The 15,339-nt window shown below is 41.5% G+C and overlaps 1 protein-coding gene across 1 annotated transcript in view; it reads left to right on the top strand.

Moving 5' to 3' along the window:
- The window catches only part of AQR (aquarius intron-binding spliceosomal factor), a 104,753-nt gene that overhangs the window by 73,682 nt on the left and 15,732 nt on the right, over positions 1-15,339 (top strand). Inside the window, exons 24-30 of the mRNA XM_045287672.1 lie at positions 42-177; positions 2,400-2,609; positions 4,922-5,059; positions 9,715-9,786; positions 10,528-10,715; positions 11,566-11,737; positions 14,183-14,353. Of these exons, the coding sequence (XP_045143607.1) occupies positions 42-177; positions 2,400-2,609; positions 4,922-5,059; positions 9,715-9,786; positions 10,528-10,715; positions 11,566-11,737; positions 14,183-14,353 (1,087 nt within the window). The remainder of the gene's footprint in view (positions 1-41; positions 178-2,399; positions 2,610-4,921; positions 5,060-9,714; positions 9,787-10,527; positions 10,716-11,565; positions 11,738-14,182; positions 14,354-15,339) is intronic.

Raw genomic sequence — 15,339 nt, 5'->3', positions numbered from 1 at the left:
ATTTCACAATTTTGCCCTTTTTGCATAATTGAAATTTGTAGGTATGGACGAGTTAATTATGTCCTGGCTCGAAGAATAGAGCTTTTAGAAGAAGTGAAACGATTGCAAAAGAGTCTAGGTGTTCCCGGAGATGCCTCATACACTTGTGAAACTGCGGGCTATTTTTTCTTATACCAGGTAAGAGATTAATGGTTTTTAGAATCATAAGTCATTGTAGTTGGTCCCCAGTTGGAAACTGGAATGGATTCTTGAGATTCTTCTTGAAAGCCTTTTTTGTTGAGTAGATTAAAGTATAAGCTGTTGGCTGAAGCTATAATTATGAATGTTAAATATTTGTATTTTCTTTTATTTTCAATTTTCTTTGCTAAGTAACTTTGCTTGGTGACTCATGCTGTGAAAAGCCAATATTGCAACATTAAAGGTTTTGTTTTTGTCTTTGTTTTGGTTTTTTTGCATTTCTTTCTTGCTATTGGCAGAGTTTCCAGTCTTTTTACATTTTTGTTTTGCTATAGAAACACAAAGATTTTTATAGCACTGTGATTAAACTAATGTTAGGAAGGCTGACCAAAGGCCGGCAGTTCAAACCCACCAGCTGCTCCATGGGAGAAAGATTTGGCAGTCTGATTCCATGGATTATTTACAGCTTGAGAAGCCCTCTGGAGCAGTTCCATTTTATCCTATAAGAACACTTGCTGTGAATCAAAATCCACTCGACAATATCGAGTTTGTATGGGGGCTGGAGTACAGAAATATAAATAAATATTTTTGTTAACCAGTGGGAATTAAGTACAATTCTGTTAATCAGCTAATGAAGACAAGCATACTATCCTTTCTAACATTAAGGAATAAATAACTCCTTACAACTAGTACAGTGAATTTTAAATTTGATGTCAATTTTCAGGTGTGCTTTCACTTTTGCTACAGCTAATGTTTGGGGTATGAAAGCCTATTAGGGATAGGGAGCTAAGAAACTTTTAACAATTATCTTGCTAATAATTTTAAATAGATTGAGGTGTAATTAAATAAAGATAATTTGGGTATGATTTTTTTCTCTTCATATCAATGGTATTTGTGCATTTTAGGTACAATTATAACAGTGAAATTTTGAAATGTATATGAAAGAGTAGGTTGTACTCATTTTAAGTGTAGACACAAAAGTTGAGTATCATTGAAATGAACTGATTTGGTTTCTTTGAAAGAGGCAACTTGCTTTAAAAGTAGAGGAAATTATCTATAAACAGTGGTCTTAGACTAAGTTTTGGGAAAAGTAAACTTGAGGCAATTCTCAACATCCATGTGCTTAAGAATCACGTTGAGAAAGTTATGTAAAGGAAAATTCCTAAGCCCTACCCCCAGAGATTTTCATTCTGTATGTCTCCGTTGGGATGCACAGATTTGCATTTTTATTGAGTTCCTCAATGTCTGCCCACTGACCACATTTTGAGAAACACTAGAGTTAGAGCAGAAGCAGACCTGGAAGAATTAAAGAATGGAGGTTACGTAGAAACTGGCTGGTAGTGACAGCTAACGTTGTGTAGGCATTCAGTCAATCCCTGCTCACGGCAGCCTCGAGTCTACCAGCATGGAACTGTGCTCTAAGGGATCTTCTGTCTCTGGCTTTTCTCTGAGGCAGACTTCCAACATGTCAGTTAGCAGCCGAGCACGCTAACCATTTGCACCCCCGAGGAATCCCAGCTAGCTGCAGTGCGTGTGCCGTCCAGTCCTTTCCACTCCTGGTAACCCTGAGGGCAGACAGGGCAGAACTGCGCCCCAGGGTTTCCATGCTGCAAGCTCGGTGGAAGCAGGCTGCCTTCTCGTCTTTCACCACTGGAGTAGACGGTGGATTCAGACCATGAACCTTTCAGTTCATAGCTGAACACCTAACTGCTGTGCCCCAGGGACTTCTTAGTGAACATCCTGAAACGTGATAACTGAACCATATGGCAAAAGCCGTGACGTGAGAGTGTGAATACGTGCTCAGTTTTGCCACAGTTCTTTATAAATATATTGAAGAGAATTGCAACAGGAAGCTCTGAGAGAGGAACAGGAAAGAACCAAATTGATTTTGGAAACTGTGAAAACTGGAGTTTCCTTCTATGGAGAAAAATTGAGATAGAGAAAAAAAAAAGAATTTCTTGTCCAGAAAGCTTGTTTAGAAAATAGGGTGGATAATAAGTTTATCTTGCGTCTACGTGAGGAAGCTGTCGTATCTGCGATAGAGCCCACGTGCGATGACCCTGAGGTTCTTTGACGTTTCTGTGCTTTTCATGAAGGGCCCATTTGCCTGTGATCGCAATGTTACATTTATGAAAGAAACAATCCGTGAGATTACTTGTTTGATTTAATTATTCCAGCATGGTAAATAACTAGAGCTTAACCTCGAGTCCTCTTGTTGGTAGGTAATGTCTCGTTGGGAAGAGTATGTTAGTAAAGTGAAGCACAAAGGCAGTGCGGAGCCAGGCGTTGCAGACACCTCCGCTTTCTTCCCCTTTCATGAGTACTTTGCAAACGCGCCTCAGCCCATCTTTAAAGGCAGGTCTTATGAAGAAGACATGGAAATTGCTGAGGGATGTTTCAGGCATATTAAGAAAATTTTTACTCAGCTTGAGGTAAGCGATCTCAGCTTCTTTACCTTCCTGTAAAAGTTTGAACTTTATTTTTGTTTCTGTGTGTGTGTGTGCGCGCACGCGTGATTAAATAAATGTAGAATGTTCATATCTAAGAATTTTTTAGCTTCATTCTGACTTTTCTGGTTTAAATATCTCAGTATTTAGGAAAAGACTTCCAGGGGATTCAAGAATGATTTTTTGAGTAGAAATATGTGGCAGCCACATGACCATTCTGGATTCCTTGAGCCTCATGACCAGTAGACCAGAAGCAGTTTGTTGTTAACTAGGATGAGTGATCCTGGTTATTAAGTTGAAATCAGAGTTTCTGTTATTCCAAGGGGTGGGGTGGGGGTGGGGGGTGCCAGGGAAGAACAGTTCTTGACTCCAGGGACGTTTGGGGTTTTACCTCACTTCGTGGCAGACACCCTTGGAAGCCGGTAGCAGTTGGACAGGGCTCCCATGGGTCGGCTCAGTCTGCTCAGGAAGAGGGTCTAGGGTTATTCTAGGTTAAACTGGCCGGGAGTGTGTGTCTTTTGTCCCTGCATCTCATAGATGTGATTGTATTCCTACTTCTTAAGATCTAACACATTAGTCCAGTATATTAGTTAATGATAGATGCAGAATGAGAGATGTATAGTATGTGAATAAATATTTCAGATTTTCAAAGCACTATTATGAGAGCACACGCACAGGTTTATTCCTAACAGAATGTTTCAGCATGTGTCTTTGATCAGTGTGTGCCCGCCGACAAAGTCTCTCAGTAGTACGCATCATGCGCCTTTGGAGAGAAGGCTCCATCCAAATCATGGCTTCTAACGGGCCAGGTAACCGCAAGGCAGAGAAGAGAAGTCAGCCCCTAAGGCTATGGTGACTGTTTTCTAACGGGGTTGATTGCGATAGATTTTTCTCAGAGGACGCAGGGTAATCATGGGGCGTTATAAAGAAGTTTTAAGAAAATCTGCAAGTGCGTTATTGAGAAAAGGGTCAGGATAGTGGCTCTGAGGGTTTCTCAGTCACAGAAGCGCACTGCTCGGTTCTTCCAGAGTAGCAGCCGTACGCCAGCCGCCTACGCTCTGAGCGTGCCCCTGCCGAGTCCGTGCTCGAGGACCGCACAGCGGCATTTTGTTGTGCTGCCATTTGAAGAAGAACGCAGAACTCTGCGTCGAGAAAGGCTTAGAGAGATGGAAACACTACCTTCAGAAGTGTGTAGACCTAAGTGGTGGATGTGTGGTTTACCCCCTCCCCACCCTGCCCAAGAAATAGCTGTACAGTCTGATATTTTTGTTGAATAAATATTTCTGTAATCTTGTAGAATACATTTTGACTTACACATGTACATCGTGTTTATGACTACATCAACAGAAAGCAAAAACATAGCATATTCCATTTGTCAGACTGGTTCCCTTGGAAGGGGTGGCAGCCGGCCCTGCCATCCCCAGATGGCCTCGCATGTATAAGCAGTGTAAATGTGAAGAATGACTTGAAGATGAGAAAATGTTCACATTTGTGTAGCCTGATACTGGGCAGTCTCCTGGAGCCTGTGTGCTCTGTTCCACGGGGGACCCCTGCCATGGGTGCAGCAGGTTCCAATCCCTGCAGGTAGAATTTCCCAGCCACCCATGTCAGCTGACTGCTGGCCTGGCAGGAATTGAGGAAAAAGAGGAACGGGAGTCTTCTTCACCCCCCCCCCCCTTCCCCCCCCCCTCTGCCTTTCATTTCAGCTCAGCCACGGCACCAGTGTGGGCTGTGCTGGATCCCTGTGCTTCCAGCTTGCTCCGTGACCCTGGCTCCTTAGGCACTGGTAACTCCATCTCCTTCCAGTGCTGGCGCTAGTCTCACGGCCACTTCATCTTTGCCATTCAGTTGCTCCGTCACCTCTGTAACCCGTTCCCTACATTACATTCCCCTTGTGATGAATATATTTGTTATGAGTGCATTGAACAATGCTGGAATAGGTTATTTTCCTGGGGAGATCCTGGGTGGTACAGGTACAGTGGTGATTGATCTCTAATTCATTTTTCTTGTTTATAGAGTCGTTATTTCACCTTACACCTAAAAAAGTCCAAACCATAGTTTCAATGTCAGCTATTATTTGAACTCAGTACCTAGCTTATTATTATGAATCAGAATTATTATTCATTAGACTTAGCTTAAAGAGATAGAGTAAAATTAGTAGATAATATGTTGATATATTAATTTCCCAGGAGGTAAGTCTGATTGACTGGATTATATGAATGTATGATGAATGAACTGTTGATTTTCATACATTTATCTCTCCCCTCTGTGGGCTACCCCCACCCCCATCCCCATAGGAATTCAGAGCCTCTGAGCTGCTTCGAAGTGGACTGGACAGATCTAAGTACCTTCTGGTGAAGGAAGCCAAAATCATCGCAATGACCTGTACGCATGCTGCCTTAAAACGACATGACTTGGTCAAGTTAGGCTTCAAGGTGAAGACTACTATTTTGCTTCCTTAATTTATCACCTTCTCAGCTGTTCGTTTTTTGTATTTTTTTTATTATGAGGTCACCTCATAACACCGGAAATTACCGAGTTCATTTCTCTTGGGCCATTTACCTCCACGTCTTATAATTACTTTAAACAGGTCTCTGCAATAAACGGTGATGAAGGGCCATCTCTGGCTTCCCTGTTGCCATGAGGCAGGGCTCAGACAAACCTCCATGGTCCCACCTTCTTTACCTGTTCTGACGCCAACAGTTCCTCCCGCACCACTCTGCTGTGCTGGGTTCAATAATTTGTTGCATTCACCACACCGAACTCAGACGTACTTACAAGTAACAGGGCTTATTAGGGACGTTAATAGGTTACCACAAGTCAGGATCAGCAAACGGTAAGGGTATGTACAGTCATTGGCCTCCTCAGCCAGCAGCCAAGTGTCTCTCTGATGGTTAGTTTTTCAGCCACATAGTCCCTTGCCATTGCTGCCATGGACCACGAAGCCAGCCTCCTGTCACTGTCCCACAGTCCTACAGTCTCAGGCCAGATGACAAGAGGCACCCCATAGTCTTGGTGCTGTTCCTCTAGACTCCATGCCACAGTCTGAGAGGCATCTGGTCCAGCAGCCTCTGCCACTTCAGACTGAGATATTCAGCATGCTCTTTCTAAGGTCCTCGGTGATTCTCTATTCTCTAAAAATGGTTCATCTGCATACCCAGGGTCAGGGTGGTGGTGGTGGTGGTGGTGGCCATACAAGCTGATCAATGCTCTCTCAGTATTACACATACCTTATTTGAAGAGTGTCACCCAATCATTTGGTTGGAGTTATAGACTTGGGGTAAAAGAGCCATGTTAAGAAATTTCAATCCAGCACAGTCTCTCTTTAAAATAGATCATCATTCCAAGGGTTTATATTGTAAACACAGAAAGCCACATCTACTACCATGGAGTCAAATTCCTTCCACTTACAGTGAGTGACCTTATTGGCCAGAGCAGAACTGCTCCTTAGGATTTCCCAGACTGTAAATCTTTATGGAAGCAGACAGCTCATCTTTCTCCCAGTTTTTATCGTTCTTGAACTCTAAGTCTAATTTACTATTAATTATATATTATGTGTTCACTAAATAACCTTTTAACCACCTAGTTGTGTTGGGGTAGATTACCGTATATATTCGTGTATAAGCCAAGTTTTTCAGCACATTTTTTATGCATAAAAAGCCCTCCCTCGACTTATATTCGAGTGAGGGTCTCACTTACCTGTTTTCCGGTCTCTCCCGCTCATCTGCTGGCACCTGCAGCCTCTGTGGGTGGTCCGATGACTGCTGATATCACCGCTCTTCTTTTCCCCTGCACACCTGCAGCCTCTATTGTCTGTGCCCTACTGGGCAAGAACCTGCCTGCTTCCGTGTGCTGTACCTGGAGCACACCGCATCCTTGTCAGGTGAATGTTGGATGCAGCTGCTCTTCTCCCGGGCTGTGACCAATGAGTAGCCTTTACAGCCTTACCCATGATTGGTCACACCTCCTTGCTCCGCCCAAGCATTGCTGAATACAAGTACTGGTATATCTCTGGTCTTGCATATACAGTACGTTTATTTACAGTACTTAGTCTGCTATATTTTATTTTTTATTTTCTTATTAACCCCTATCTGGACCCAGTGTTGACTATGCTTGCATAGAGCAGCCTTTGTTAGGGCTCATAATACACACGCTGCATTGTGTATGCACTGTGTTACTGCATGTGTTGCCTTAGCACTTCCTATACATATGCGGTAACACTGCGTATGCGGTAACGCAGTGCATGCAGTAACACAGTGCATCTACAATGCAGCATGTATATTATGAGCCCTAACACAGGCTGCTCTATGCAAACAGTCATGTCATCACATTCTGGACTATCATCAGCCTGCATTAGGCCGCAAACTATACAAGCTACGTTGTGTACATGCGGTAATGCAGCATATATACCGGTAGTAATGCAGCGCGTGCAGTAACACAGTGTGTATAGTTCTTGTTGGTACCATATTGTTTTTGTTGACCCTCTTTTCCACTTACAGTGCTAGTTTACTGTTTTTCTTTGAAATAAATATTCAAAAACATTTAATCTGATGCCTCAATTAATGTAATTTTATTGGTATCTATTTTTATTTTGAAATTTACCAGTAGCTGCTGCATTTCCCGCCCTAGGCTTATACTCGAGTCAATAAGTTTTCCCAGTTTTTTGTGTGGTAAAATTAGGTGCCTTAGCTTACATTCGGGTCGGTTGATACTTGAGTATATATGGTAATTCATTGTCACCAAGTGTCATTTACCAGTTAACAACTTCTTCAAATAGAGCTGTATGCTGTAAAAATAACATTTGATTGTGTGTTCATATTAGACATCTCCATACTTGTGTTGTTTACTTACTGACCATATATTCCCCCCAAGTTAATTGGGCATAAAGTAAATGAAAAGTCTTCCTTATGCAGATGTGAACATTCTGACTAGAGAAATACGTCACCATCTTAAAAAGACCGAAGGAAAGCTAAAAAGGTGCAGTGTGTGTTAGCCTCTGGCCCACGTGAGTGGAATGTAAGGACAGCTGTGAGATGGAGTTCTCATACTTTGTGATTTTGCTAGTAGTACTGGCTAGCAGATTTCAATGCAAATCATCGCGCTTCCCTGCATGAGTTAGCTGTTGGTTGCTTCAGATTAGGTTTGTGTGCTAGTTCAAGGTGAACACAGCATTTGTTGTTGATGAAAGTAACTGATAATGTTTAAATGTTATGAGCTCACTGGAAGCTAGGTGCTAAATAAATTAAAGGTGTTAGAATTGTTGTTAACATGGAAGGAAGGTTCCTCAGCTGCATGGTAGCACAAAAATTGATAATTTATTAAGAGACGGTGTGAACTTTGCCGGGTGGTGTGAACTTGCCCTGTTGCAGGTTATTTGTGAGAAATTTTCACCTAAATATTTTGCTCTTGTGACTGACATAAGAGCTCTGCTTTCCATTTCATATTGAAGTTCATCGGTCCCATAACAGAAGGAAACAGTGTAGTCATAATTAACATTTTGTCTTCATGCAGACTTTCAAATATTTTCTTAAAACATTACTCATGACATACTTTTATTAATCATTTGAAATACTTATATCTTGTTGAACATCTAGAGTAGTTGACATTTAAGTGTTGATAATATCCCTTAGGGCTTTTAGGGTTTTAAATTTTAGTTTTCTCTAACTTACATGTGCATCTAGTTTAAGAGATTAAAAATCATGCTGAATTGTCAAATCTAGCTCCCCTCAATCCTGCCACAAATATTTTAGAAAAGTAACAACAACAACAAAATTAATTCAAAAGAAAAGTACAAACACTGAGTAAATTTGCTCTCCCTAGAAATGTGCAGTGCCTAGTACTTGTCTAGACACTGCAGATTGGTGAGAGGATGTAGACACTAAGTAAATACACAGGCTGCAATGTGCTGTGAGATAAAGGAACAGAATGCTGTGCGATGTGCTCTAGCCTTGGAACTTAGAGAATGCCTCAGTCCTGGTGGCATAGTGGTTACAAGTTGGGTGTCTTTCCTGAAGGTCACCAGTTTGAAACCACCAACAGCTCCATAGAAGAAAGAGGAGACTGTCTACCATTGTAAAGAGTTACAGTCTCTGAAGCCCACGGGCAGTTCTGCCCTGTCCTGTAGGGTTGTAGTGAATCGGGAATTGACTTGATGGCAGTGAGTTGGGTTTTAGAGCTTGGTAAGGCTCTAGTCAAAGAGCTAAGCAGACAGAAAATGAGAAAATAATAGTGTGTCTGAAGGACCTGAGAAACTGAAAGAGTCAGTGAGCTGAGGAGGTGGGAGAGGAGTACAGGGCCAGTGTTCTGCAGAGCCTGTGATTCTCAAGACACTGAGAAGCCAAGGTAGGTTTGGAGCCTGGAAGTGATCGTCTTGTGACTGCGGGGTTGGTGGTGTAGAGGAGGCAAGACAGAAGGGAAGGGACTGTGAAGTAGATTTTTGGCAGTAGTCAGAGTTGGGCTGGGATGTGCAGTGATAGTAGAAATAAGTGCAACTAGGCTCCTGGTGTTTTTGAAGCTAGAGTAGGTACGATTGGGTGATGGATTGAATTCCCCGAGGTGAAAGAGAAGTATATTATGGAGGACTAGTAGGACTCATGGGCGATGCATTGGGCTGCTAACCATAGGATTGCCAGCTTTTAAACCTGCAGTGGCAGTGCTAGTGCATCCTAGAGGGCTGCTAGGAACCGCAGTGGACTTGATGGTGGTGGGAAACGAGTAGGATTCATGGGTTGGGGTGGGTCTCAAAGTACCACCTAGCATGAGTGCCATTGACACCAGCCTCATATAGAATTATAAATGGATTCTTGCTTATGAAGAACTTAAAGAACTGAATTGAAAAGTGTGGATCCCATAATCTAAGAAATGATATTAGTTCTCCTCAAAGTAAATTTGTACATTCGTGTGCTTGTCTGGGGTTAAGGACCTGAGTTGGTGAAGCAACTTAAATTAAGCAAGTCTGTGACTAATTTGTATATTGTTTTCATCTGAACTTATGTCACTTTTTGTGACTGGCTGTCATGGTTATGGTAGTGTTTGTGTGGATGTTAAGCTGTTGGATTTTTGACTAGCGTCCCCTCTCTCCTTGCCTCAGTATGACAACATATTAATGGAAGAGGCCGCTCAGATTCTGGAGATCGAAACTTTTATACCTCTTCTTTTACAGGTAAGAAATTAAGACCTGAGTCAAATCGAAAAGAGGCTTCTAAGAAGTTTGGGGTGCAGCATCAGAAAGCTACACCATGTTGGGGTGCTAATTGCCACAATGATTTATTATCCTGATATAATTATATTGTAAGCTAGCAAATGCCCCTTCGTTATTTACTAGTTATTTGGTATATTGTGCTATCTCTGAGACAGATTGTTTGAAAAGTCATACTTTATAAAGTAGTTTTGAAAAGACAGTAATTTTAATTAAGAAAATTACATTGTTAAACATTTTAGAATGTCGCTTTTGTTCATTATTCCTTTTGACAGTGTTGTTTCTAGACTTGACTTTGATATGAATTGAGTACATTGTTTCTCATAATTTGAGACCTAATATTTTTGAAATAGCATATGAAATAAGCTTTGGACAATCAGAACTGGCCCTGGGCATAATTTGGACACAAGGTGTTTACCTTTCAATGCACCCTTGCTTACTGCTGAACTTAAGTCTCCCAGACCGCAGGATATGTTGCCTGATGGAGTGCTACCCTGCTTGCCATCTCAGTCCCTCCCATCCCTTGTCAAGAGCGGTGGTGTCCATACTTAGTTCACAGTCATTCTGTAGGTTTACCAGATGCCTCTGTGTGGAGCTGGTGAAGATAGAGAATGTGTTAGCTAAATAAGACTCCTGTGTAAGAGGCTGGAGACTAAGGTGATGATAAAACGAGACTGTTTTGCCATTTCCTTTTTTCATTTCTAGAATCCTCAGGATGGGTTTAGCCGGCTGAAGCGGTGGATTATGATTGGTGATCATCACCAGTTACCTCCAGTCATTAAGAACATGGCCTTCCAGAAGTACTCCAACATGGAGCAGTCTCTCTTCACCCGCTTCGTTCGTGTTGGAGTCCCTACAGTGGACCTCGATGCCCAAGGGAGAGCCAGAGCCAGGTAAGGGAGACAAAAGAGGAATAAACTGCTCCTGCTGAAGGGCATCAGTTTGGTGGCCCCTGTATTGGTAGACCTCTCTCATGTAGGCTTTTAGCATTCCTTGCCCTCCAGGAACTTTAGCTACATATCCCAGAGTGTCCGTCTTGACATCTACATGCTGTGTGTGATGACGCAACCAGCGGTTCCCTTCCTTGTGGTAGCTCACTGAGACTTTCTGTGATGTGACAAATACCTTAAGGGCTCTCGTCACTGCCTCTTCTCATTCCTTACCATTCCCAAAGATACACATTTGTTATGATGTTCAAATCTAAAGCAAAAAAACAAGAGAACACATCAGTTCTTAACCACCTTATATAAAGTGCACAGGACCCATCTTGTCATTACCCCAATGTTTTCATCACTTAGTCTTTCTTGATTTTATGCGCGCGCGCGCGCACACACACCCACCCACCCACCCACCCACACAATATTTTTGAAATATCACTAGGTTATTTGAAATAGGGTGGTTATAGTTAAAAGAGTGAGCAGAAAAATGGGTGTTAGAACACTAATGGGAAACCGTTTCATTGAAATCCCTTTATGTATATTAAGTGAGCCCTGAGCCCCTGTGGTACTGTGTGTTAGATATTTGGCCTGCTTATAAGCACAAGGCGGTTCAAACCCATCAGCCACTCCTCATAGGAAAAATGAGGCTCTGTGCTTCTGCAGGGATTTAGTCTCAGAAACCTTATATAGGGTTGCTTTGAGTCGGACTCGACTCGCCAATAGTGGGTTTTGGTGGGGGCTCAATATATACGAGAAGGAAACTTACATTGTTAATTTGCTTTTGGGGGGTGTTTATTATGGAAAGCTTGTGCAACCTCTACAATTGGCGATACAAGAATCTCGGCAACTTGCCTCATGTGCAGCTCTTGCCAGAGTTTAGAACGGCAAATGCGGGACTGCTGTATGACTTCCAGCTCATTAATGTGGAAGACTTCCAGGGAGTTGGAGAATCTGAACCTAATCCTTACTTTTATCAGGTAAGAAAAACATGAAACATTTTGCATTTAGCTGACTGAATTACTAACCTATGTCAGTAATCCCAAACTGTTTGGCTAGCCATTGAAAACAAGGAAAATTAGGTCCTTATATCACATACAACACAAAAAGATCAGTAGCAGATGGATTAAAGGTATATAGAATAAAGAAGAGAAACTATAACCATACTAGATAGAAAGCACTAGAAGAAAATAATGATAAATATATATTGTTGGAGTGAAGAACAGTAGTTCCTAATCTGTTTACCAAAACAGAAATCATATAGAAAAATATTGACCAATAAAAGGGTAAATTTTCTTATCAACATTTACCAGTGAATTGAACTCTGAATGCACATTTTAAAAATCAGCACTCGAGAAAAAATGTGACGAAGACAAGAATACATAATTCACAAGTGAAGACTGATTTATAGCAAGTATCGTTCAGTGGGTTGTTTTTACAATATGTAGCATTGGGGTGAGGCTGGGTAAACTCCGCTCTCATGCATTGCCAGTGGACAAATCATTCAGTGGGCAAATTTGCCAGTATGTATTAAAAGTGATGTACCCACTGACATTATTATATTGATTGAGAATCCACTTTCTTATTCATTAAATCTAACTGGACAATAGTGAAATGATTTGCTGCTATTGAAGGTATTTCTGAAGCATTGAAGACCCCTTTCTCCCCGCAATAAGAGCACGCCACATTTAGGTGATTGAGGTTGAGACGTTAGTTTCTGAAAGGAAAGGATGAGTAGATGGATAAATGAATAATTTTAACATATTTGCAGGCAACTTGACTTTTTACCAAGTACTAGAATGTTTGTTAAACTGTCATTCTTGTTGTTTTGTGAATACCTCATGTCTGACTTTTGAACACAGCACCGGTTTAGCCAGCATTTGGTATGCATGTGAATAAAAATCCATTGTGCCCCAAACCCACATCTTATAAATGAATTTTCACCCCAGCTTTCATTGTGGTCATTTTCACATCCCCCTTGTGCTTTTGTCTGCACAGGAGCTATTGCTTAGATAAATGCAGTTTGCGCGTGCGATAGAGCATGGGAGAATGCTGTTCCCTGGATTTCAGAGAACTTGGCTGGTTGACTTGTTTTCAGTTAATGTTGATCGACTCGTTTGTCAGAGCAGAACTGCTCCAGCGTTTCCTTGGCTGTAATCTTTAGGAAAGTAAATTACCAGGTCTTTCTCTTCCAGGAGCAAGAGCCCTGGTGCTGTAGTGGTTATGCATCGGATACCATGGGTTAGACATTTGGCCTTGCTAAATTCAAGGTCAGCAGTTCAAACCCCCCAGCTTCTCCTTGGGGGAAAGCAAAGGCTTTCTACTGCCACAAAGAGTTATAATCTAGGAAATCCTCAGGGGCAGTTCTACCCTGCCCTACAGGGTTGCTATGAGTTGGAATAGACTCAGCAGTGAGTGTGGTTTGGTTTGGGGTTCTCCTCAGTGGGTCTGAATGACCAGCTCTTTGGTTAGCAGTTGCGCACATTGCCATGTGAGCTGCCAGGCCTCCAAAGAACCAGATGCTTATGTGACAGGCAACTCAGGCTGAGTGTGAGCCTGTACTCAAGAGCCAGGCTACAAATGAATGTTCTGAAGATCTTCCTGTAATTTTCTTACTGTTTTTATATGAAACCCATCTTCCTGCCTCTCCCCCTATCCCTTGTTCAGTTTATGTTCTCATTTGAATTTCTTCGCTCAGGTAGTACTTTGAATCTATTTTCACGGACCTTATGTATATGATTCTTCTCTTTCAAGTTCAGTTAAGCCATTGGTTTTAAGCTCTTTAACCACCAATCTTTAACTAGAGCTTCTCATGTAACAGTAAGCTACACTGGCTGATTTGAGGCACATCCTCTTCCCACCTCAAGTGGTTTGATAGCTGTGGCAACCATCAGTAAGAGAAGACACGCACACTTGCACGCACACAGGGCAAAATCAAAGATGCGTAAGTAAGAAAGAAACGCGTTATATTGTGACTCAGTTACTCACTGCCACGGAATCGATTCTGAGTCTGCAGCCCCACAGGACAAAGTAGGGCTAACCCTTTTAGTTTCCAGAAGGGGCATTTGTGCTTCCATAAATCTCTTTATCCTTCTCTCGCTTGGGTACTGCACCAGGACTCTATTAATCTTGATTGTGATTGCTGTAGCCCCAGGAATATTAAGCCTTTAGGTTGGTATCTAATTTCATAATTGTTCGTGTGTTGTAAATGCCAAGGGAAGATAACTATCACATTCTGTATTATTGTTAAACTAGCATATAGTCATCTCTCGGTTTTATAAAAGACTATTTTTATATTGCCTGGGTTATTAAGTCTTTATTTCCTGTTATGTGCTAAGTGAACAAACTGCTTGATTGATCATTATCTCTGTAATATCGAAAACAAAAGGAAATCCATGTTAAGTCTTACTATGTTTGCCTTACAGAATCTTGGAGAGGCAGAATATATAGTAGCGCTTTTTATGTACATGCGCCTACTTGGTTACCCTGCTGACAAGATCAGTATTCTCACAACATACAATGGACAGAAGCATCTCATTCGTGATATTATCAATAAACGATGTGACTATATTCCATTGATTGGAAGACCAAATAAGGTAAGGTCCTGAGAACATACTCGATAGAATGGCTAAAATACAAAGATAGACAATGTAATGTAACGAGGATTGGCAAGAATGCGGAACAGTTCAAGCTGTGGAGTTGGAACGTTGCTAGTGTGTGTGTAGCGCAGTGTAGACCTGGAGAGCAACCCGACAGCTTCTTCAGAAGTTAAACATACACGTCACCATTTCACTTAGCAACTTCATTTCTCGAAATGAAAACTTGCTTCTAAAAATATTTATTACAGCCTTAATTAAAGTAGTTCCAAGCTAGCAACAACTTAAATGTCCATGTACAGATAAATGTAAGCAAATTGTGATATGTTCAGTTAAGAACTACCACTTGGCAAAGGAAAAGCATAAACTTCTAATGCCTGTAACTTATGGGTAATCTAAAAAATAAATGGTGAGTGAAAGAAGCCAGACACCCAAGAATTCATATTTTATTAGTCCATTTTATGGAATTGGAGGGGGCTGGCTAAAAATAATGTGATGGAAAGCAGATCAGTGATTGCCTGGACCTGGGGACTGAGAGCTTGATTAGAAAAGGGCATGAGGGAATGCTTGTGGAAGGATTAGAAATCTAGACTGTGCTGATAGTCTTTACCAAGATGCAGCTAATGACTCCGACAATGAAAACGGGTACATTTTCATGCATGTAGCTTATTTCAAAATAAAATGTATTTAAAAAGAAAGGTTTGGTAAGCTTTCTAAGGGTTAAGACCATAACTTAGGGTTTACTGAATTAATGAAAAAGTGTTCAATGAGTACTAATATTAGAGATTCTAGAACCTCCCTGAACTTCCCTATTTATACATATATTTTTCAAACTCAGCAAAAAGACTATGGAGATTGTTAGTTTATTTTAGACCAAAGAATGCCATAGGCGAATCCTAGAGATAGGTTAATTAATGAGTGAGCATACCAGAATCTATTGGTGGACGTTAAACTCGGATGCTTGGTAATAAGGCAGGCTTGGTCCC

The sequence above is a fragment of the Echinops telfairi genome, unplaced genomic scaffold (genome assembly GCF_000313985.2).
Source record: "Echinops telfairi isolate 266 unplaced genomic scaffold, ASM31398v2 ScPeMD7_18;HRSCAF=68, whole genome shotgun sequence".
Classification (NCBI taxonomy): domain Eukaryota; kingdom Metazoa; phylum Chordata; class Mammalia; order Afrosoricida; family Tenrecidae; genus Echinops; species Echinops telfairi.
Note: the sequence above shows the minus strand (reverse complement) of the source record. Positions and strands in the feature narration are given on the sequence as shown.